This window comes from Zalophus californianus, chromosome X (genome assembly GCF_009762305.2).
Source record: "Zalophus californianus isolate mZalCal1 chromosome X, mZalCal1.pri.v2, whole genome shotgun sequence".
Lineage (NCBI taxonomy): Eukaryota > Metazoa > Chordata > Mammalia > Carnivora > Otariidae > Zalophus > Zalophus californianus.
Window position 1 is genome coordinate 13290505 of NC_045612.1, and position 22260 is coordinate 13312764.

The 22260-nt window shown below is 44.9% G+C and overlaps 1 protein-coding gene across 3 annotated transcripts in view; it reads right to left on the minus strand.

The window, feature by feature from the left end:
• Positions 1-2365: 2365 nt before the first annotated feature.
• F9 (coagulation factor IX) overlaps positions 2366-22260 on the minus strand; it is a 32740-nt gene continuing 12845 nt past the window's right edge. Inside the window, exons 5-9 of one of the 3 annotated variants that reach the window (XM_027608250.2) lie at positions 17597-17725; positions 15178-15374; positions 5433-5547; positions 4402-4770; positions 2366-2695 (exon numbers count right to left, since the gene is read on the minus strand). In XM_027608250.2, the coding sequence (XP_027464051.1) occupies positions 2589-2695; positions 4402-4770; positions 5433-5547; positions 15178-15374; positions 17597-17725 (917 nt within the window). In that variant the 3' untranslated portion in view covers positions 2366-2588. Of the gene's footprint in view, positions 2696-2957; positions 4771-5432; positions 5548-15177; positions 15375-17596; positions 17726-22260 lie in introns of those variants that run through there. The other 2 variants (XM_027608251.1, XM_027608249.1) reach the window with 2 other exon arrangements.

Here is a 22260-nt window from a genome sequence, read left to right on the forward strand (position 1 = left end):
TAAATCATGGTATCCCTTTATCTTTATGAGGTCGGTGCTTAAGCCACTTCACGGTCAGAGATCTGGAGAAGTTAGAGAGTACCGCATTTTCAAAAGCTTAAGAATGACAGCAATTCGGAAGATTTCCTATTTCGGCAATTTTTAGAGATTAAGATTTCATATTTAACATTGCAATGAAGCAAGCTTTTGAAAAGAAGTCTTTGGCATCAAGAATATCCCTGTTTCTATTTCCATCCTTCTCTGGACCAAGAGGGAAACTCCTACCAGAGGGAAAGGATCTGGCCAGGGGTTGGAGATCCTGCTGTCTTCCTGTGAGGGTGCAGAGAAGACACTTTGGCCCTGTTCCAGAAGCCGTGGCTTCTTTATCTATAAGAAAGTCTGCTAGAGGTTGAAATAACTCTGGAAATCTCCAGGCAAGCCATAACTTCAAGGATAGGGTAAAAAGGGTCTGCTTTGAAAGTACTGTCAGAGACAATGAGTCGCGTGGTCTGTGTACCTGTATAGGTTGAAAGGGCGGGGACTCCACAGTCTCTTGCCTCCTCTGACTCCTCGGCAGCCTCCAGAGTGTGCGGAACATGCTGATTTTTGTGGCTTTCAACCATGAGATGTCTAGATGGCATTAGCTTCAGATTCGGAAAGAGCCCGGATTTCCTGAGCGCTTTGCTCAGACAGGCCTGCCAGCCGCTGAAACCTGTTTCCTGGCCGCCCCCCGCCCCCAACCCCGGCTGCACCGCTTGGTCGGGAGCACCGCTGCAGTGGGCCTCCCAGCTTCGGGAGTGGCCTGCGGGCTCCCGCGAGCCCCGCGCGCCTTCGCCAGCACAGCGGCAGCGAGCGAGCGGAAATGGTGCCGGAATGCCCGTGTGCCCACTGACACTGACACGCTGGCTCTACAAGTCAGGCGTCCCATCAGGAAGGCCCCCCGTGCCCGCAGCTGGGCTGAAAGCTGGAGTCCGGCGCCCACAGCTGTGTTCCCCATGCCCTCCCTCCCCAGTGCCTGCTGGCAGCCGGCGGCTGCAGCCCCACCCGCCTCGTTCTTTGCCGGCCACTCTGCCTCCCAGACTCCCTGAGGGTCTTGAGTCGGTCCGCCTGTGTGTCAATGAGAGCATCCCTGGTAGGAATTCTGGGCGATTTGCGGTCCCAGGGTTGGAGGCCTGGGATGGCCAGCGGGGTAATACTTTCATGGTTCAGAGCGGGAGACCTGAGTTCTAGTTCCGACTCTGCCATTGTGTCACTCTTGGCCTCCATGGCCTCATCTGTTAAATGGGCAGAGTGGTTTTGATGGTGTCTGAGGGCCCTGGCAACTCTGACATTCTTAAATTGGACTGTGAGCCCTCGGGAGTTGTTGAGAAATGCGAATTAAGCGACTTTGTGAACTGGTCTGCCATGGTTTAGGAGAGCAGGGGGGAAAAACCTTTCTTTTTCTTGACAGAGCAAATTGGACAGTACTCTGTTCCTGCCATCACGAGACAACTACTCTTCCCAAGAACCAAAACCAGTCCTACTTAAGCAGCAAGTTACAATGACTGCACTGCATTAACACACTTTTCTTCGCTCAGCAAGAGCTCTATTTTCATGTCACTTGCAATATTGCAGCAGCATGTTTCCGCCCGTTTAGGTTAAGTAGCTACAGCGATTTCGAAAGCACCAATGATTCTTCCATGGCGACTGCACATGGCCTAGGGAGAGTCTAGCGAGGCCCTGGCTCCGAAGGCTCGGGCTCTCGGGTGGGCTGAGGGGCCCCACGTGTGTAGTGCTGCAGGGGGCTCGTGATGAATCCAGTCGTGTTTGAGCTCATGGGAAAAAGGCTAACTGTGGCTTGGAGCTTTGTGGGCCCAGGATCTTCTTTGCCACCGGGAAGACCAATCACAGGAGGTGTAAAGCCACCCCCCCCCCCCCACTGCTGCCTTTGTCAGGGGTGGTCTCCATGGCAACCAGGCCGGAATGGCTCACTTTTACCAACTGCTACAGACCTTTAGTCATTCAAACGTGAAGTAACTGGTTTTCTGGCAGGAATCAGTATCCTCCTCAAACCTAAGGCGGACGATTGTAGTGTCTCCTCTCTTTCGCTCCTTTAGCTAACAATAGCAGAACTGATTTCTTTTGTTTGTTAAGCGAAACCTCAATCCCACTCACTATTGTTATTTATTATGGCCTCCTTTCAGGACTCTCGATACAAGACTGATCCCTGCCTTGGAATAAACACGGGTTCAGATTCAGCTAACATTTGTTGAGCATCAACTGGGTAGTAATGTAGCAGGGATGGACAAAGCAATGTATATACGTTATTTTAGTTAACTCACAAAATACATAAATATGGATTCAAGTTTAATGAACACATTGGCGTTTGGCACACAGTACTCCTTGAATATTTGTCGAATGAAGGAATGAAAGAGCAGGAAATCACAGACTATCAAGGTCAACAAGGGCCTGTGGAGAGCATTCTGTCAAATGCCTTCATTGTACAAATGGAGAAATCAGAGCCCCAAATGTGGAGTGATTTATCCAAGGCCATATCCACAGCTATTTAAACTCGATTCTGTCCCAGGTGGATCCAGACCACTGTCCTCTCCAGGACAGGACACACCGCCTCATATGAAAGCCGGGTGACAGTGGAGCATCGAACTCTGATGTGTCGTATTGCCCTCGGACACATTATGCTCAGCGTTCTGCTGAATGGGGTGTTTGCGGTACTTCTCTGTGAATGATGCAAAAGAAACGCTTTTTGAGAAATTTGAAAATACGTTAATCGGTGCTTACGTTTGAAAGACTAAAGTAAAAAGGTATTAACTAGAAGCACTTGAAAGAAATCAGCAAGAGTGAGGCCTGGCTGGGGGCGGGGTGAGGGCAGCAACTTGGTGGGGTCAAAGCGGTCCCAAACCTGATTTCGTCAGTGGTCTGACACATCACGAAATACGGGATGACTGATTCACATCAACCAAATTCACAAAAAGCTGCGGTATGAACCAGAACACCAGTTTATTAATTCACAAAGGGAGCCATTCTAACACATCAAAGTACATGTGTAGGTTGGTCAGCAACCCTGTAGAAGATTCCATATGGAAGGCCTAATTATAATGAAACAGTTGCCTGGAGAGCATGAAACCAGAAAAGGGGGAGTGAGCCACCAGCGCACCCTTCTCCATGGTGGAGATATGCTAGTTCAGGAGACATGATGCTCATGTTCTCTGGTCTAGGGCAACTTCTTCCTTAGCCCCGGGTGGTAGTGGAGACACACTGAGGAATTCTTCCTTGAAGAGTCTACTAGTTCTAGATTGCAAACTGACTGTTCTCTTTCTGTTAACATTTTTTGAGATGGGGGACGAGACACGTGAGGTGACGTCACCCTTCTTAGTTACCTCCATCAGAGCGCAATGACAAGCTCTTAGGGAACTATTCTGATGGGTCAGTCCTTCCGTGATGTATGTATTTTAATAACATGACTCTCTCAGAGGAACTTTTCCTCCCAAGTTCTTCGGGCACCTTACTTCATCCCTATGCTCTGAAAAGCAAGTCAAAGACCAAACTGAAAGCAAGTCTGGGTTTGACAGACATGTATAACTGTGGACAGCAGGAAAACAGCATGATGTGCCCCTTCCCTCCTTTAATCCCGTGTAGGGAAAAGAGGAGAGAGAAAGAGAGAGGGAGGGAGAGAGAAACTGATTTCGGGATTAGGAAACGGAAGAGATCGAGGAAGCAGGAATAAGGGTACAGAAAAGGAAGTAGTGTTTTCTGGTGAGTTTCCACCTGTCGGCTCCCCCTGTGTTCATCCTTTATGAGTGTGGTGCTGGCCTTGTTGTGAACTAGACCAAATATCCCGGATACAGATCTAATACGTTTTGATGATTTTGGTGGGAGAGGTAAGAAAGATCTGGAACATGGAATGCTGCTAAGGAGGGAGAATCAGAGAGTTGCCCCAGTGGAGAAACTTAATGCCCGATGGGCAGGATGAAGAACTTAACTTCACAGTTTTGTCAAGGGCTGGACCTGTGGGAATGGTCACAATTTCCTATCACAGTACATTTCTCTAGTGATTACATTTGCTAATCCGCTTACTCTAGTAAAATAGGAATTCTAGATAGATTTCTCCCCATAAAGAGAAAAAGCAGTATTCATAGAATGCAGACAGTCAAATCTAAAGAGATAGGAAAGTGATTAGTCAGTAAAGGCCCTTGTCCATCTTCAACCCCAAATATGTCAACCTTGGAAATACATTGTTTTTTCTTTAGTTGAGCTTTGTCTTTTCTTTGATCCAGTTGACATACCGGGACACCTTGGTATATATTCCGTATTTTCCTTTCATTGCACACTCTTCACCCCAGCTAATGATTCCAGTTAAGAAACTGATGCCTTCCACTTCGGTAATATGGGGTCCCCCACTATCTCCCTGACATGAATCTTTACCTCCCTCGTGGAAGCCAGCACAGAACATGTTATTATAGATGGTGAACTTTGTGGAGCGAAGGCATGTGGCTCGGTCAACAAGTGGAACTTTAAGGTACTGAAGAATTGAAGCTGATCTCCCTCTGTTGAAGACTCTCCCCCAGCCACTCACGTAGCCGGATCCAAATTTGAGGAAGATGTTCGTGTATTCCCTGTCAGCAACGCAAATAGGTGTTACATAGCTATTTAGCGTTAAGGGTTCATCCAGTTCCAAAAGGGCAATGTCATGGTTGTACTTGTTAATAGTTGCGTTGTAGCTGTGGTGAAGAATAGTGCGAATCACATTTCGCTTTTGCTCCGTAGGTTCCCTCACCTCGGTGTTATATTCACCTACGGAAAATAAATTTCTCTTCAGTCACAGGTAGACGTACACATAAGGAAACAGATTGGCCAAGATTCTCGGCATCCCTGAATTAACTGGCAGTCAAGTGTCAACAATCTCAGTCTTACATTGCTAGGATTTTGGTAAAATGTAATGAGGGCTAATGCATACATTTCAGACCAAAAACCCATTCGGGACCATCATGGAGCTGGTTTGTTCTCCCATGCTGGTGCAAACCTTACATTGTTCAGGTGGTAATGAAGCTACTTGGCATGAATTACCCTAGACTTTCCTAATTTCAAGGATTTTGACCCCTTTTTTGAGCACAGATAATATAGTCATTGGGTCATTCATTCAAAGGTCGTGCCAGGCACCAGAGGTACAAAGGCGAATGATAGGACACAGCGTTGGGGAAGGCTCAGTCTGGGTGGGGAAGTGCACACATCATACATAATTGTACCCCCGTGAGATGGGGGATGAATCTGGGCACACCGAAAGAACTATGGGGGGCTTGGAGGTTGGAAGAAGTTAGGTTCTAGAAATACAGCTCCTCTAGCACTAGCCCAACTTATTTCGCGAAGAACTGAGTAGACCTTAGGAAAATACGGTGCACCAATTACATAGAAGATCTAGTGATACTGCCGATTCCTATCCTTTTTTGTTTACTTACCTGCAACCACGGTAATTTTATCATCAGGCTCAATGCAGTGGGCTGCAGTTACCACCCATTTTTCATTGATGATGGAACCTCCACAGAATGCATCAACTTTCCCATTCAAAAGGACCTGTGGAAACAAAATCATGAAACTTACTACATAAGGTGTTTGATCCAGAACAAAATAAATACAGGTGCTATTGATAGGAGTGGGCAAAAGTTTGAATCTAGGTGCTGGCAGAACTGGAGTGTTTCTGGGAAGTGTCAGCTTTGCAGATGAGTTGGTGTTTCTGGAGCACAATCAAAAAAGACATTTCTGTAACTGTCTTGAAGAGAATGTGCAAGGAGAGCCAGGGGGAGCTCTAGAGGAGGCGAATATGAGGGAATGGCTTCTTTTGGTGATTTGGGGCCCTTGGCTGCCTTTTCCAGGTGAGTCAGATTCTCTGATGGCACAGATTGTTTCATGGGAATATGGCAGGTAAATTCAGAAATTTACTTGACTCCTCCAGATCCATAGTTATTATTGAGTCTTCTGTCGCTGCATGAGGAAACCTTGCTACAGGGTGATTTGAAAGAGAAAAAGTACTGATTTTTCCCTGAGGTTTTTTTTTTTAAGATTTAATTAATTTATTTGATAGAGAGAGAGAGAGAGCATAAGCAGAGGGGGGGGCACAGAGGGAAAGGGAGAAGCAGGCTTCCCGCGGAGCAGGGAGCCCCATGCGAGGCTCCATCCCAGGACCCTGTGATCATGACCTGAGCCAAAGGCAGACACTTAACGACTGAGCCCCCCAGGCGCCCCTCCCTGAAGTCTTTTTAAGCCCATTTCAAACTATGAATTGAGACCACTGGCATCCGTAGGAGCTGTGCTTACAGCCATCCAGGCAGTGAGGAACAGCAGGGCACATGCGCTCCTTCCCTTTCCCCTAGCCATATTCCAGTCCCCTTGGCTGGACGTGGAAGCTGCCTCTGTCCCGACAGGTCTCCTTAGCCGTGCTTGGGCAAAGTGGACAGAGGCGTTCCGGTGCTGGTTTGATCCTGGGCATTATTAGATAAGAGGCCAGTCCACTCTTTCATCTGTACATTTTATTGTATAACCAGAGTGGACAATGAATATTTTTACCACCTCAATGTCTAGACCAACTCGGAGAATTTCACTTCCAGTGTGCCCAAAGGCCTCGAGCCACCTCTTCAGGAAGGAAGCTGAGAAGTATGGACACTAGAGGGTGCACTGAACATTTGGTAAACCCTATGTGGAAGCCGGCTAGCTCTTAAGAACTCGTGCCCTTTTACTAAAACCTCCTCTCACACATAAATCCATTTCTAAACCAAGGGAAAAAAGTGGTCAATGCCCTTAAGTGTGAGTCTGAGAAGGTTCTAGTGAAGATTCTTTTTGTCCTGAGTTCAATTTACTGAACACCTACTAAGTCCTAGACACTGAAGCATTGGCCTCCTACCCGGAGACCTCTAGGGCTGACTCACTGCAAGCTTCTGACCCCTTTTTCCACACTTTAGCCTTCTCTCTCCTTCTGGCTGTTGCTTTTTATTTTGAAAAGTTGTAAAAATATAGGAAAACTCACATAATAATATAATAAACACCCGGGTAGCCACCACCACCCAGACGTAACAGTGTTAATTTTTTTGAACATTTATCGATTGCTTACCATGGACGAATCATTGTGCTGTTTTACGTACATTTAATACACCACTTTGGAGTGATATTAATATATCCATTTACAGATGAGCAAACCGAGGTTTAGATATGTACATTAACTCCTTTAAGATCAGTGGTGAAGCTAGGATGCAAACCCTAGTCTACCAGGCTTCAGAATCTATGCTCCTAAGAACACAGTAGGTCTCCAAGTGTGGTCAGTGAACCAATTGCAGTAGAAGCATCTCAGATGCTTGTAAAATGCAGATTTGGGGGCCCACCGGAACTTAATTAGAATATTTGGTGGGTGTGACTGGAGGAAATGAAGATCTCCAGAAAATCCTTATGCGTGATTAAGTTTGAGAAATTCTGTTTCAGAATTTCCAAGGCTTCGTGAACTTTGTGTTTTAAAAGTGCTCGGTCCACACAGAGCTGGCTACATAATTTGTGGGGCTCAGTGCAAAATGAAAATGTGGAGCCCCTTGTTCAAAAGCCAGGAAAAAAACATGCCATTAAAAATATTTAAGTACAATTTTTTTTTTTCTTTCTTCTATGGTCTCTTGCAATCTATCATGGGGTTTTTATTTTTTTGTTATTTATTTATTTTAAAGATTTTTATTTATTTGAGAGAGAGGAGAGAGAGAGCGAGAGGGTGTCCACAGGTAGGGGGGAGGGGCATAGGGAGAGGGAGAGGGACAAGCAGACTCCCTGCTGAGTGGGGAGGCCAACACAGGACTCGATCCCAGGACCCCGAGATCATGACCTGAGCTGAAGGCGGACGCTTCACTGACTGAGCCACCCAGGCACCCCAAGGGGGTTTTTATTTTTTATTTTACTTTATTTTTTTAAAGTAGGCTCCATGCTGGGTGTGAGGCTTAAGATCAAGACCTGAGCTGAGATCAAGAGTCAGATGCTTAACCGACTGAGCCACCTGGGTGCCCCCATGGTGTTTTTAATTTTACTGTTTCATGTCATGCGTTCTCAGGCCTGGGGGCTATTTGTTGGGAGAGCGCAGACACTGATGGGTGCCCAGGAGCTGCACCCCATGATTTGGCATGCAAGGACAAATGCCCTGGGCTGCCAGGCCCCCTGTCCCACCAACCCCATGTCGCAGCAGGGGAAGGTAAGTCAATCTGCCCTTCTCACTGGCCCACTGCAGCAACCAACAGTGGAGGCGTGATCCTCAAGGGGTTACAACTTCCATGCTGGGACGTGCTCAGCACCTGCAATGGAGGCGGGCAAGAGGCTTGCCCCCACCATCCACCCTCCAAATGAGCTGTGACACACTTCTGGGCCTGAGATGCTTTGTGCCGTGCCCCCTCCCCAAATGGCATAGAGTGTGTATACCCAGCCTCAACCCTCCCTGTGCCGGTGCAGGAGGAGGGTGACATGGATGGCTGTTGGAGAAGTGGAGGGGAGTATGCCAGCGTGCCATGGGCTGAGGGTGGCAGTGGTCGTTGGGCATGTATGGGGAGGAAGATGCAGACCTGGCCAACGAACCAGGGGACAAGGGAGTGGGAGGTGAAGAATCCATCCCAGGGAGGTGTTGAGAGGTTCCAGGCTCCCAGCGCACTGCTGCTTCCCTGTCTCATCAGACTCGAGTTACAAAACACAAAGCGTTAAACTCCAAATTTGGGGCCCTTCCAAACGCAAGGCCTCATGCCGGTCCACTGGTTTACAAGCTCATGAAGCTGGCTCTCACTGCAGGTGATTTGTATCACTAGGCAGGTTTGGGTAACACTGTCCTACACGGGGCCTCATGGTCACATCTGAATACATCCGTTCCAGTAACTGGAGTTATGAATTCACATGCAACAACAGAATGGTGCTTTTCCTCTGTATTAGAGGTGACTGGGCTTCTCTCAGCTTAGTGGGTTGGTTAGGCCAGACTGAATGATATCCACAGCTCCTGGGCACAGAGACTATGATGTAGCTAGTCTGACTCCTGCCAAAGACTTGCTGCCTGGAGCTTCTATTCCTTTTTGGTGGATGGCTGAGAAATATAATTGTGTTTTTTTGAGCCCGAAGAGCTTTTTTTTTTTTTTTTTTTTTTTTTGCCAGTCCCTGATTGGTATTAGAAATTTTAGCAAACATCTTTGCCAATAAAACGCCCTAAAATATATTTGCATTTAAAGATATTACAAATGACTAGATTTTGGAATGTTTGCTTGGCTACCACAGGATCACAGCTATCTAAATATGAGCTATTTGGAGATGAGCTGTCTACTTGGCCAAGGACAAGTTCTTGTAAGACATCACTTTGGAAAATGAAGGGAAAAATGGGAAAGCATATGTTCTGAGCAAGGCATCCAAGTTCTGATCCGTCAACCCTTTTCATGTTTGTCCTATCTTAATAGGAGCCTGTTTTCTCTCTTTCAGACACATACACAGATGCACACCAAACACACCCACATCCATCTAGAAAATACACACTCACATATCTCTTCTGATGCTCTTCATTGAGAATGCCAGCCCCGAGTAATAGCTGTCGCCCTGTTATTCTCTTCCTAACCTTTAACTTGAATCTGGCCTTTCCCTGTGATTTTCAATAAACTCTTCTCTCTACGTAGCCACCTCCAGCTTTCCAATAACATCTTTTTCTGGTTTGCACACTCATTCTCTCAGATAGAAAGTACAACCATTTCTGCAGGATGTACAGCCTGTTATGCCCACAGGTGTGATTCGCCCAGCCATTGGCCGGACTTCATTTTTCCGGGCACAGAGGGGATGGTCATTCTCTTTTTCATTTTCAGATTTTAACGGTTAACTAAACTCGTCATTGAAATAGCTTTCACCGGGGTGCCTGGGTGGCTCAGTCCTTAAGCGTCTGCTTTTGGCTCAGGTCATGATCCCAGGGTCCTGGGATCGAGCCCCGCATCGGGCTCCCTGCTCCGTGGGAAGCCTGCTTCTCCCTCTCCTACTCCCCCTGCTGGTGTTCCCTCTCTCGCTGTGTCTCTCAAATAAATAAATAAAATCTTATTTTAAAAAAGAAATAGCTTTCACCAATCCATCTTAGAGAATAATAATCTAAATGTTCTGTCCAAAGTGGTTTTGTGGGGCCAGGTGAGATTACATATGTCATGTTTTTATTTCTCTTAATTGAAAGTTTATCATTTGAGGGTTACTTTTTCCAGGTAAAGACGTGTCAATAGTCTTAGGCCCATCATATAGAATCTTTCTCCCAATCCCCCCCTTTCCAATAAAAAGAAAGAAAAAGTTCTGATTCATACATATGGTAACTGTATGCTATCTGCCATAGGGATGTGTCTTAACCTGATGGAAAGGATTGGGTGTGCGTAAGTAGCTGTGCAGGTCAAGAGCTCAGGTAACCTTAAGGATAGCTTCAGGCCAAAGCTGAGGAAAGCTGAGACTGGGGAAAGTGCTGAGATGTTTTAAAGATTTTTTAGGCCAAGAACAGAATAAGGAATAGACAGACTGCTTCTCAAGACATTTTGCTGGTTAAAACATTTGAATATTGTCAGTTGTATACGATACAAACTAATATAAAGGTTAAAGAAAGCTTAACCACTTGGCTTCCATTGTATTCCATTTCTTCAATCTGGTAGAATGATCTTCAAATTATTAAATGTACAATAACTATGGCTAATACAGAGCTGAGGCCCATGATGAAACAGAAAATAGAAAGACCAGGTAGTTCACATTCAAAGCCAGACACCTCCAAACCCAAAACAGAAGAGGCTGGAGGAGCTCTTGGGGCAAGTTTGTGCATGCCCAGAATTATTGGCTGACAAGGTCAAGGGCAAGGGACCAAAACTAAAAGCTTTAGAAAGCCAAAACATGGGGTTGTTTTCTCAAATTTCTCTTTTAAGCTGTTGATGAAGGTGGTCTTGTAGTATAGGTGTTTTGATTTCCCTTTTTTCTCTAATATTCAAAGGTTTTCATGGCTTCCCTATGTACCTGTATGAAATTTGAGTCTTGTTTTTGTTTCCCACTCTAAGGATAATAGTGACTCTAGGAACTATCCTTTCTGTTCCTGTGCAGTGCACTTCACCCTCCAGCTTCCTCTCCTGGCTCCTGGAGTATCCCTGCAGAGTCCCTGCCCCCCCTCTCCCTGAGCTCTCCAGAGGCTCTGAGCCCTCCGGCGCCATCTGGAGGGAAAATGAAGGAACTTGGCCTCACGCCCGCCCCGCCTCCCCTCCACCGCAGGGAGGTTAGAGGTCAGGCAAGTCCGCCAGCGCCTTTGGCCTTAGGTATGTGTGTGTGTGTGGGGGGGGGGGGGGGGGCTGGCCCCACGGCTGGAAGCGAAGGGGGTTATGGGAACCCCCCCGGGGCAGGGGGCAGGCCCAGTGCGGCTTCGCCTCCAGCCCGGAAGCTGAAGGGAAAGCCCTCGAATAAGGTAAGGACTGAACATGGCCACGGCCACGCTTGAGCTAGGGGCAAGGTGAACCTCACCTCTTAGGTTCTCAACCTGGATGGGGTGGCAGAGGTCCCCTAGCCTGCTCTACTCTCCCACCGGACGAACCAAGGCCCTCGATGCTCTCTCCACGGCTTTATCAGGCCGGTGCTGTCCCCAGCTCTTCACCTTAACAGTTCAACAAACATGGGTTCAACCAAAGTTGCCTTCCAAAGCTGCCCAGCCCACCTCACCGACACTGTGGTTGGGGAGGGCTTTCTTAACCGGGGCCAGAATCTGCTTGCCTGCCTCTAACTTTCACCCATAAACCCTCAAAGGAAAAGTCGCCTTCTCCCTTCCTCTGTGGCCGCTTACCTCTTGCAAACAGCGAACTTAGCCCTTTTCTGCTAAACCTTTCCAGCTTGACGCCGTTCATTACTCCAGAGGAAAGTGACCTCCCTGCGTTCTTTTTGTGCGATTTGTTCACCCAAGTGGTCGCTTCGTCCCCCGCTCCCCACCCTTTTAGGAGGCATGGGAATTGGGAATCCTTTCTGGGTGATATCACTAAACTGTTTCATATTTCGGAGCCATAGATGTACTATTTTGGCCATGGAAGCCCCAGCTGTTGCTTGCTTTCTCTTGATGCCTTGGCTGCAGCAGGTGTATTGCAGTGTTGCCTGCAATCAAATCAAGTATTTCCACCTTGCAGATTAGCGGGGATGTGGAGCTGGCTCACCCACAGATGAGAGACTCTGGTTTGTTTCATTTCCTGTTTCGTCTTTGAAAGTGACTTTTGGTACATTCAGTTTATCTCTTATTTTTGAAAACCAGTAACCTTTTGTGAGAACGTGGATGGAGGTGGGTGTGGAGAGACTGCTCTTGGGTGAGAAGGAAACAGTGCAGAAGTATGACAGGGTCTTTCTCAAGAGCTCTAGGAGCTCAGCTCTTCACCCTTGATAAAGACTAAAACTTAGGGTTTTGTGCCTATACAGTCAGTAATCCTACTTCATATGGACGAAATAGGGAGTGAACATATGCTTGAGTGGTCTTGAACATTCCAAATGATCTTAGCTAGGCTTGATGGGAAAGAGGCAACAAGTATACTATGTAAGTGTGCAGTGAGGATGACATCACAAGATTTGAAATGATGTGTATCATTTGTATCTTCTTCCTTAGCAGTACAACTGCAACCATCACCTAATAGTTTCTTCTATTTAAAAGAAAAAAAAATAGCTTGCTAGAGTTACTAAAATTTCTATTAGGAAAGACTTGCATTGTTAAAACTTTGGCGAGCATCTGGCTTAAAGGGGGTGGGTGGAGAATGGAGAGATTATGTGACTAAATTGAGACTTTTACCCCCCATTAGCCCTTATTTAAGTGTGTTTGCCAATTTCATTTCTGGGTTGACAAGGGAGCAATGCTGAGCTCACAATGTGTGCATCTTGGGATATTTTTTTAATGCTGGAGTGTTTTTGTTTTTGTTTTTGTTTTTAAAGAAAAGTCATCTTTTAGCTAATAAAACACCCCTGGGTTTATGGATCCTCCACTCTAGGGACTGCTTTATGTCCCACAACCCTAAGGAAGATAATTATTATAAAGTAGGATCTTTTGTTCCAACCACCTATCCATGGAAGCTGGATACATAATGAAGGAGAATGCACAAGAACACAAATAGTAAAATTAGATAGAATTAGATACATGGATGTTAAATAGAATGAAAGCATAATTAGAGTGGCTGGATCCAGTTGCGATTGTTCAAGGAAAGATCAGTGGAGAAGATCATTCTTATTGAAGAGTCATGAAGGAGAATAGAGATGTGGATGAGTGAAGGAAGAGGTCATGGTGAATGAGGGAAGCGGTGCTGGTAGGATGCCTAAATAGGGCATAGAGGGGTTATCAAGGAACACACAGTGTATTTTAGTGGCTGTAAGATCAAGTCCAACACATATTCTTAAAAGCAAAGCCAAGGTGGGGCTCAGTCCGTTAGGCGTCTGCCTTTGGCTAGGGTCGTGATGCCACGGTCCTGGGATCGAACCCCTTTTCAGGCTCCCTGCTTAATGGGGAGTCTGCTTCTCCCTCTCCTTCTGCCCTGCCCCCTGACTTGTGCTCTCTCTCTTTCTCAAATACATAAAATCATAAAAAAAAAAGCAAAGCCAAGGTAAAAGAACAGAAAATATAGTCTTGGTTGTGAAGGCCTACCCCCCCTTCAGTACGGTTCTCTACAATGTGCCAATCCCTACCTCCCAGGCAAAAGTTCAATATCCTGAATAGATACATAGAATCCTGAATAGATACATAGTTTCAGAGAATTCCAGTGGTGTTGCACCTGGGACATTTACCTGATCCTGGCTTAAATTGTCACTGGTTTGATGATTGAAAAGTCTTTGAAGTTACTGGTCCCTGATGGCAAAAATTCAGACCTCAGTAGAGAAAATATTTTGGAGTGAAGTATTTTGAAATAGCCACAAAATCATATGACTGTGGCCACTAGGGAGTTTTGAGTTAGACTAAACTATTATAAGCACTGTCCAAGAGAACTTTCTGCAATGATGGCTATGTTCTGTATCTGTGCTGTCCAGTACCATGGTCACCAACCATATGTGGCTATTGTGCACTTGAAATGTGGCAGGTGTGCCTGAGATGAGTTTTTAATTGTACTTAATGGCAGTTATTTAGATTCAAATAGCTACATGTGGTTAGTAGGTACGTTACTGGACAGCACCACTTTATATAAGGACCAGCCTGGCTCCTGGCCTCTGGGGCCCACTTCTCGCAGCTGGAATCACAGACTTTAGCTGTAGGGTCAATGACAAGTTTTGCTACAAACCTAGTTCTTGGTAGTTGCCTCGGAAATGTGCACAGGTGATTCTCATGTGGGTTGTCTGAAGATCACATCTGGAGAAATGTGGGTCTAGGTACCATGAGTTTACTGTTTGGTGTTTGGTTCCTTTGGTTTCAAAATGTAGTATGCATCAAAATCACCCGAAGGGCTTGTTAACTAGCACTCAAGTTGCTGTCCCCCCAGAGACTGTGTTTCAGTACCCTTCAGTGGGGTATGGCAGGAAAATTTGCATTGCTAACAAGTTTTCAGGTGATTCTGTTGCTAGCACACTTTGAGCCTTGGACCAAGCCCCTATTTCAGACTCTAGTTCTAGTAACCCGGTTCTTGCTTTACTCCTTCCTACATGAGTCCTTTTAAAAATCCCTTCAAGGGCACCTGGGTGGCTCAGTCAGTTAAGTGTCTACCTTTGGCTCAGGTCATGATCCCAGGGTTCTGGGATCGAGTCCCACATGAAGCTCCCTGCTCAGTGGGGAGTCTGCTTCTCCCTCTACCCTTCCCCCCTGCTCGTGACCTGTCTCTCTCACTCTCTCAAATAAATTAAAAAAAAAAATCCCTTCAAAATAATCCAGTTTCTCTGGACCTAGACTTTCTTTCACCAGTTCTCCCATGAGCTGAAGTAGTACCCTGAACCCCAGTACCTGTGACCTCACTTCCAGACCTCCCAGTTTCATGTCTGGACTCCTGCTATGCTTCCCTTGGTGTCAAACTCTTCTTGACCTTGTATGGTAGCTGTCCCTGGACTTCTCTTTCACTAGCTCCCCACCACTGAGGGCTTCTTCATATTGCTTAGTGTTGAAACTTGCCTAAACACTTCCCCCGCTGCAGTAGGCCTGTCTGGTGCCCTCGCCTCAGCCCCCACCTGGCCTGTCCCTTGCCCTCTGGGCTCCAGTTTTGACACACCATTAATATAGAGTACCTGCCAAGGGAATTGACCTGGTTTGGCATCTTTTCCACCAACAATTCGAGTAAGGTCGTTGAGAGGTTGGGTGAGGTTCTCGAAATTTTTTTCCACTTCAGTGGAATTTTCATAGTCCATATTGGAAAAAAAAGTTTCAGCACGGGTGCGTGTCGTAGAAACGTGCGGGACAGAGACTCTTCCACATGGAAATGGCACTAGAAACATGGGAAAAAAATTTAGTATTCTGATATTTCTCATTGGCAAGCAGAGTGTGTATTACAGAAATCGAGGATGAGGCCTGTCCTTATCACTTCTGAGAAGCAGGCCCATCAATATTTTAAAAATGCAATCAATGAATATAGTCTCAAACTAAAAGGTTAATTGCATTATTTTCATGGAAAGTTTTCAAACCCTTCATGAAAAGAACATTTGGCTCAGGAATCCATCATCTTTACAGAAATAGAATAGGTGTTCCAGAATCAAATTTTGTAAGAGTTTTATAAAGTCTAATGACTTTTTTTTTTTTTTCCTTTACTGAAAAGTCTTACTCCTAAGTACTGTCCCTAAATGGGATTCTGATGACTGGTGCCCTGTAACTTTAGAATTAGGAAAATGGGACTTCTGCTGCTTATTGTGAACCAGGCTTTGTTTAGTAGACTAGAATGCCTTCTAGACACCAAGGTGGATTTTGGGATATGCTGGGAAGAAATTATGATTTAATTATTTAATTTGGTTAAGTATTAACCAAATAAATTACTGGGGCACCTGGCTGGCTCAGTTGGAAGAGCACGTGACTCTTGATGTTGGGGTCATGAGCTTGAGCCTCATGTTGGGTGTAGAGATGACTTAAACTTAAAAAAAAAAAAACCCTTTAACCAAAGAAATTACTAATATGATTATCATAGCCACATCTGCCTGGGAACTGGCCACCTTTTTACCTTGGGTCAGTTTATTTCCTAAAGACAAGAAATCATCTCCTGATATACTGGGGACAACCAGAACGGAAATTTGTAGTCAAGCAAAGTCACCTTACATTTCATTTTCATTTCTCACTTTCCTTCTAACCACATTCCTTATAACAGACATTTCTATAGCAACCAGCTGCAGCAAACTATCATGAAGACAGCATGTGGTTGGGAAAACAGGAAATTAGTTCAAAATACTTATGTATAAATATATATCATCAACAATGGCTAGAGAAAAAGGACCATTACTATTGAAAGGCAGGAAAGCTTATTTTAGGTTTGACCTACTTACTCTGCTAAGGATAAGGCTATATTCAAATATAACAGTTAATGGCTCAAGGTGGTTCTCAGTTCTTTTTTTTTTTTTTTTTTCTTCTAACATAGAAGGGCTTATAAGGGTTTAGCTACTCTGCCATCTGTCTATGCTGGAAGTCAGATTCTGAAGGTTCAAACATACAGATCTTCTTCTCCGGAGCTGGGCTAGCTGTGAAGCAGTGCATGTGAAGAACTGGGCAGAGGGATGGGTGGGTAGGTCCCTGAAGCATTAGAGACTCTTCATTTTAGTTGCAACAGTATGTATACTCTTGGCGTCTGGCCCTTTCTTTCATTTCCTCTGCCGGGTGCTTTGGTGAGATAGGTATCAAACCCCGTTAACAGAGGAATGGTGCATGATTTAATGTATCAATTTAATACCAGGCTTTGAAAATGCAAAAGAAATGATACCTAGTTTGCTTCCAAAAGGCCCCTCATTTATCAAATATAATTGATCCTGTGGAGCCTACTTTTTTTTTTTTTTATCAAAGTTTCTATGGCTTTCATTTCAGAGAAGAGCAATATGAGTGTGGAGTGGAGATGTTCTGAAAGCACTGTCAACATGGTGGCCTGGTTGACATGACTGGGAAACATTGTTTTGTCCACAGCTGTACAGACTGACTGTGTTGGTCAGCCTGGCACAACTTGAAAGAGATGGTTGTTGGAACTCTTCGGATGCCAAGCGTGTAAACTCAGCCCGAGACCCAAGGATAGGAAATAACCTTCTCAGAGTAAGCCAGCCACACCCTGACGGAATCAGTCTTAACATTCACCATTCCATGTACTAGAAGCCTATCAGTCAGTTATGTATCTTGTATGGCCTGCGATTACTACAGCAATTTGACTCGATAAATTACAGATATACAGAAATCACACAAATTGATTGCTTCGTGATCTAAAAGTCAGAAAAAAAATGGACATGGAAAAGAATTCAGACTGAGGACAGTTGCAGAATTTCTATTTAAAATGACGATGCCATTTGGAAAGTTGTCCAATTCAAGCTACTAATCTTTTCTATGATCTCAAAAGGAAGTAGAAACAAATAGGGATTATAAAAGTATGTATGTAGTCTAGTTAAAATGCCCTGAAGGTTCAAATATAGATTTGGAGGATGGATCTCCCCAGGTTAAAAGAAAAAAGCAACTTATTTAGATTTTGACCTGCTGGTTCACAGGACCTTTGGTCTCCCGCAAGTTGGTACCCCGTGGTACAGGAGCAAACCACCTTGTTACCAGCGCCCAATTTACAAAACTGCTTGCATCTGCCATTCTTAATGTTGCACGTTACATCTGAAAGAGAGCAAAATCAACAGCAATAGCATCATTTCACATGCATTTCTCAGGAGTACATAAAACCACTGACTCATGGATAGGTCAAATATAAGCAGGGGGCATTCATGGAGAGAAGCTTGGGAGCCTCGAGCTAAGAGTAGAAGGAAAGATAAAATTCTTAATAAGGCATACAAATGGCAGCAATATATTTGATTTGGGGCATAAACTGAAGGTTTGGGTGTTCTACTTTCACTAAATCTTAGACTGCAATTTTAAGAAGCTGTTTATTAAAGGATAATATATATTCAGAGAAGTCCCTCAAAACTTCAGGGTGAATTTTCACAAAGTGTGTGCACCTGTTTAAACACTAAAGCGATCAATGCATGGGCCATTATCCACATCCCAGAGGCTCTCTGCATGCCCCCTTCCACCACTACACCGGTCCTCCTTTCCAAAGTTGCCATCCATTACCAGATTCTAAGAGGGAATTTTGCCTGTTAATGAACTTTATGTAAATAGAAGCTCACAATATGCACTCCTCTGTGTCTTTCATGTAACACTTTGTGAGATTCATCCATGTTATTTGTACAGCAGTGGTTCATTTGCATGCTGAGTAGTATTCTGTTGTGTAAATGTTACTGTTTTATCCATTTTATTGCTGATGAATATTTGAGTTGACTTTCCAGTTTTTGGCTCTTAGGTGTAATACTGTAATGAACATTCCTAATACATATCTTTTGGTAATATATGCATGAATCCTGGGTATATACTTAGGAGTGCAATTGTTGGATCATATGTTCAGGTTTAGTAGATACTGCCAAGTAGTTTTCTGACATAATTGTACAAATTTAAATTCCCAGCATCGGTGTGTGAGGGTTCCAGTTCTTGGACATATGTACTGCTGGTTTCTTCTCCCACTCTGACTTGCCTTTTTGTCCTAAAATAGTGTATTTTGCTGAATAGACGTTCATAGGTTTTTTTTTAATGTTTTATTTATTTATTTTTGAAGATTTTTATTTATTTATTTGAGAGAGAGAGCACAAGCCGGGGAGCGGCAGAGGGAGAAGGAGAAGCAGGCTTCCCAGGGAGCCTGACGCGGGGCTCGATCCCAGGACCCTGAGATCATGACCTGAGCTGAAGGCAGACACTTAATGATCTGAGCCACTCAGGCGCCCCCCATAGTTTTTTTTTTTTAAGATTTGTTTATTTATTTTAGAGAGTCGGGGGGTGCAGAAGGAGAGAAAGAATCTCAAACAGACTTCCTGCTGAGTTTGGAGCCTGATGCAGGGCTTGATCTCATGACCCCAAGATCATGACCTGAGCTGAAATCAAGAGTTAACTGCCTGAGCCACCCAGGTGCCCCACTGAAGTTCATAGCTTTAGTGTAATCCAATTTATCTAAGCACACTTGAAGCTGGCTGAGGTGGGTATATATCAGCACAAGAGAATGAAATCAGGTCCTTTAAGGTGGCTAAATGCCAAAGATATGAAGTGTAGGCACTGATGAGCATTCTAGTGACCCACATTTTCTTTACTTTCCTATGCAGTCTCCCTTATTAATATGAGGTGGTGTTCTTTGTGTCTTGTAATTCTTTTTGTCTTGGATTCTATTTTGCCTGATATTAAGATTGCTTCACCAGTTTCTTTTCGTTAGCATTTCCCTGGAAATATTTTTACATCCATTTAGTTTAGCCTCCTGGTGTAATTTTATTCTAGGTGTCTTTTTTGGTCAACAGCATACAATTAGATTTTTAACTCCAGACTGAAAATTGCCATTAACCCCAATTCACATTAACTCCGACTTCTGTTAGAATTCTGTTAGAATGGCAAAAATGGACAAGGCAAGAAACAACAAATGCTGGAGAGGGTGTGGAGAAAGGGGAACCCTCTGACACTGTTGGTGGGAATGCAAGTTGGTACAGCCACTTTGGAAAACGGTGTGCAGGTGCCTCAAACAGTTGAAAATAGAGCTACCCTACGACCCAGCAATTGCACTCCTGGGTATTTACCCCAAAGACACAGATGCAGTGACAAGAAGGGCCACATGCACCCCAATGTTCATAGCACCAATGTCCGCAATAGCCAAACTGTGGAAAGAGCCGAGATGCCCTTCAACAGATGAATGGATAAAGAAGATGTGGTCCATAAATACAATGGAATATGACTCAGCCATCGGAAAGGATGAATACCCAACTTTTACATCCACATGGATGGGACTGGAGGAGACGATGCTAAGGGAAACAAGTCAAGCAGAGAAAGTCAATTACCGTACGGTTTCACTTATTTGTGGAACATAAGGAACAGCAGGGAGGACATTAGGAGAAGGAAGGGAGAAATGAAGGGGGTGGAAATCGGAGGGGGAGATGAACCATGAGAGACGATGGACTCTGAGAAACAAACTGAGGGTTCTAGAGGGGAGGGGGGTGGGGGGATGGGTTAGCCCGGTGATGGGCATTAAGGAGGGCACGTACTGCATGGAGCACTGGGTGTTATAAGCAAACAATGAATCGTGGATCACTGCATTCAAAAACTAATGATGTATGGTGATTAACATAACATAATAAAATAAAATTTAAAAAAACCTCTGACTTCTGATATATTTGGTTTATTCCTGCCATCTTATTTTGTATTTTTTAATTACCGTGTTTTCCCTTTGTTTCTCCTATGCAGTCTCAATAGCAGGAAGTAGCGTGGTTCAGGGCTGGCTAGCTGAGACCTGCTGCATTAAGAGAAACAGGCTCTGCCCTTGGGCTTATTTCTGTCTCTGGAGCAGCGCAGGAACACAATGGGTAGGAGATGCCTTCCCCCTTACCTAGCTGTTCAACAACAGTACCACTTTCAAGAGAAACGCTCACTTGTTGGTGTAGTAAGAACACAGAAAGTTTGAAAAAGAATGACTATATTAGACACCTGCTATGTGCCACTTTAGTTCCTCTCAGCCCCACGTCTGTCTTTGCCAGTGCTGTGGTCATCCGCCGCTCTGCCGCGCCTTCTGACCTCATACAGGTGCAGCCTTGAATTGCCTTGGCTCGCATCCGCACCATGTGCCTCTCCCTTCTTACCTTGGCACTTCCCTGTTGCCGCTGAGGCATGGGATCCCTCATCACCTGGGCGGGTCCCCCCAGTGAGTACAACCTGGAGATGCGGGGGAGTTAAGGGCCCCTTGGCTAAACTTCTGACTACTGGGAGACAGATGCTGCTAGACAAATTCTTTCATCACTTCTCCCCTCCCAGATGGACTGTTTTGAAGTCAGTTCCTCTGGCTCCATGGAAAATAGTCCCAGGAGATCCAGTGATCAGTTGCAGATGAGGAGAGATGACTCTCTCTAGGATCCGTTCTCCTTTCCTCACTGCCTCATGCCCCTGTCCCTTACTTTTGCTCCCCAGGATTGCACACCCTAATAAATAAGCTCGAGTCACAGACTTGGGGAATCCAGGCTAACAGAGTGACTATACGGGTTTGGAGTATATTATGGATTGTTGAGTGTCGGATCTCACTTTTCAAATTCCATTTTACATAGGCTCGCATAGGTTAATGTAATCATTTGCTCATGTTCCTTCCTGCCACTTCAGGAATTAAGGGGAAGCAAATCAACTGTTGCCGCGTAGGTAAAGGAACCCACCTGAGCTTTAATCTGTGCTGCCAATAATCTAAGTGCGTGAGCCAAAAAAGATGGCACTTGGTCCTTCATATTTATTTTTAAAAGACCTTTCTCCTTACTCATGGTGATTACATCCCTGGCTCTTTTCATGTTTTTGGCTATCATTTTGTTGTTACAAAGCAATACTAAAGTGTTCAGCCAACTCAAATACCACCTGTAGAAAGTGTTCAGTCAATATGAGATTGTGGTCAGTTCACAGAGGTAGGTGGTAGGTGCAGCCTGGTGTGGTTCAGGGCATGTACGACGGGAATGAATAAACTCGGGGTGGTTTTCCCAATTCTGATTCTGTGTCCTTGGCTTAAGTTACTAGACCTGTCCGCCATTTTCCTCATTTGCCGTCTTTCTTCATGGCTTGTGTTGTGTGTGCAGTGGGAAATATTGCTGTCTAATCAGCAGTCTTTTGCTCTCAGAGAAAGGACTCAAGATTCTGGAAATAGAATAGTAGCACAAGGAGTTCCAGTGGGGAGGTCTCTGGTCCAGGATCTAAGGAACAGTCACTATGGGACTCATTCATCAGTGCTTTATTGAGCATTTAGATGTCCAGCGCTGTGTTGGGTATGGGTTCTCCCTGGTCCCGAGGCTGGTCTCTGTGCCTAGAGTATCTGTTGAGCCTCTCAAAGCATCTGTTCTTTTTCCCCTTCGTATTTGCCCAAACACCTCTTTCTAATTCTGCCCCTGCCTACTACCAAAGTTATCCTGTTCTGCTTTATTTTACTCTGTCTTCATGTTCCCTCATATATTCTCTGATGTGAAAACTAAAGCTCAGACAAAAGATGTTCTATTTAACAAGCTTACCATAGAATATACTGGTATTCAGCTAAACTCAAGATATTTTCTTTCTCCAATCCACTGAAATACTCAGTAAATAAGAGCGTGGTGTCTACAACATGT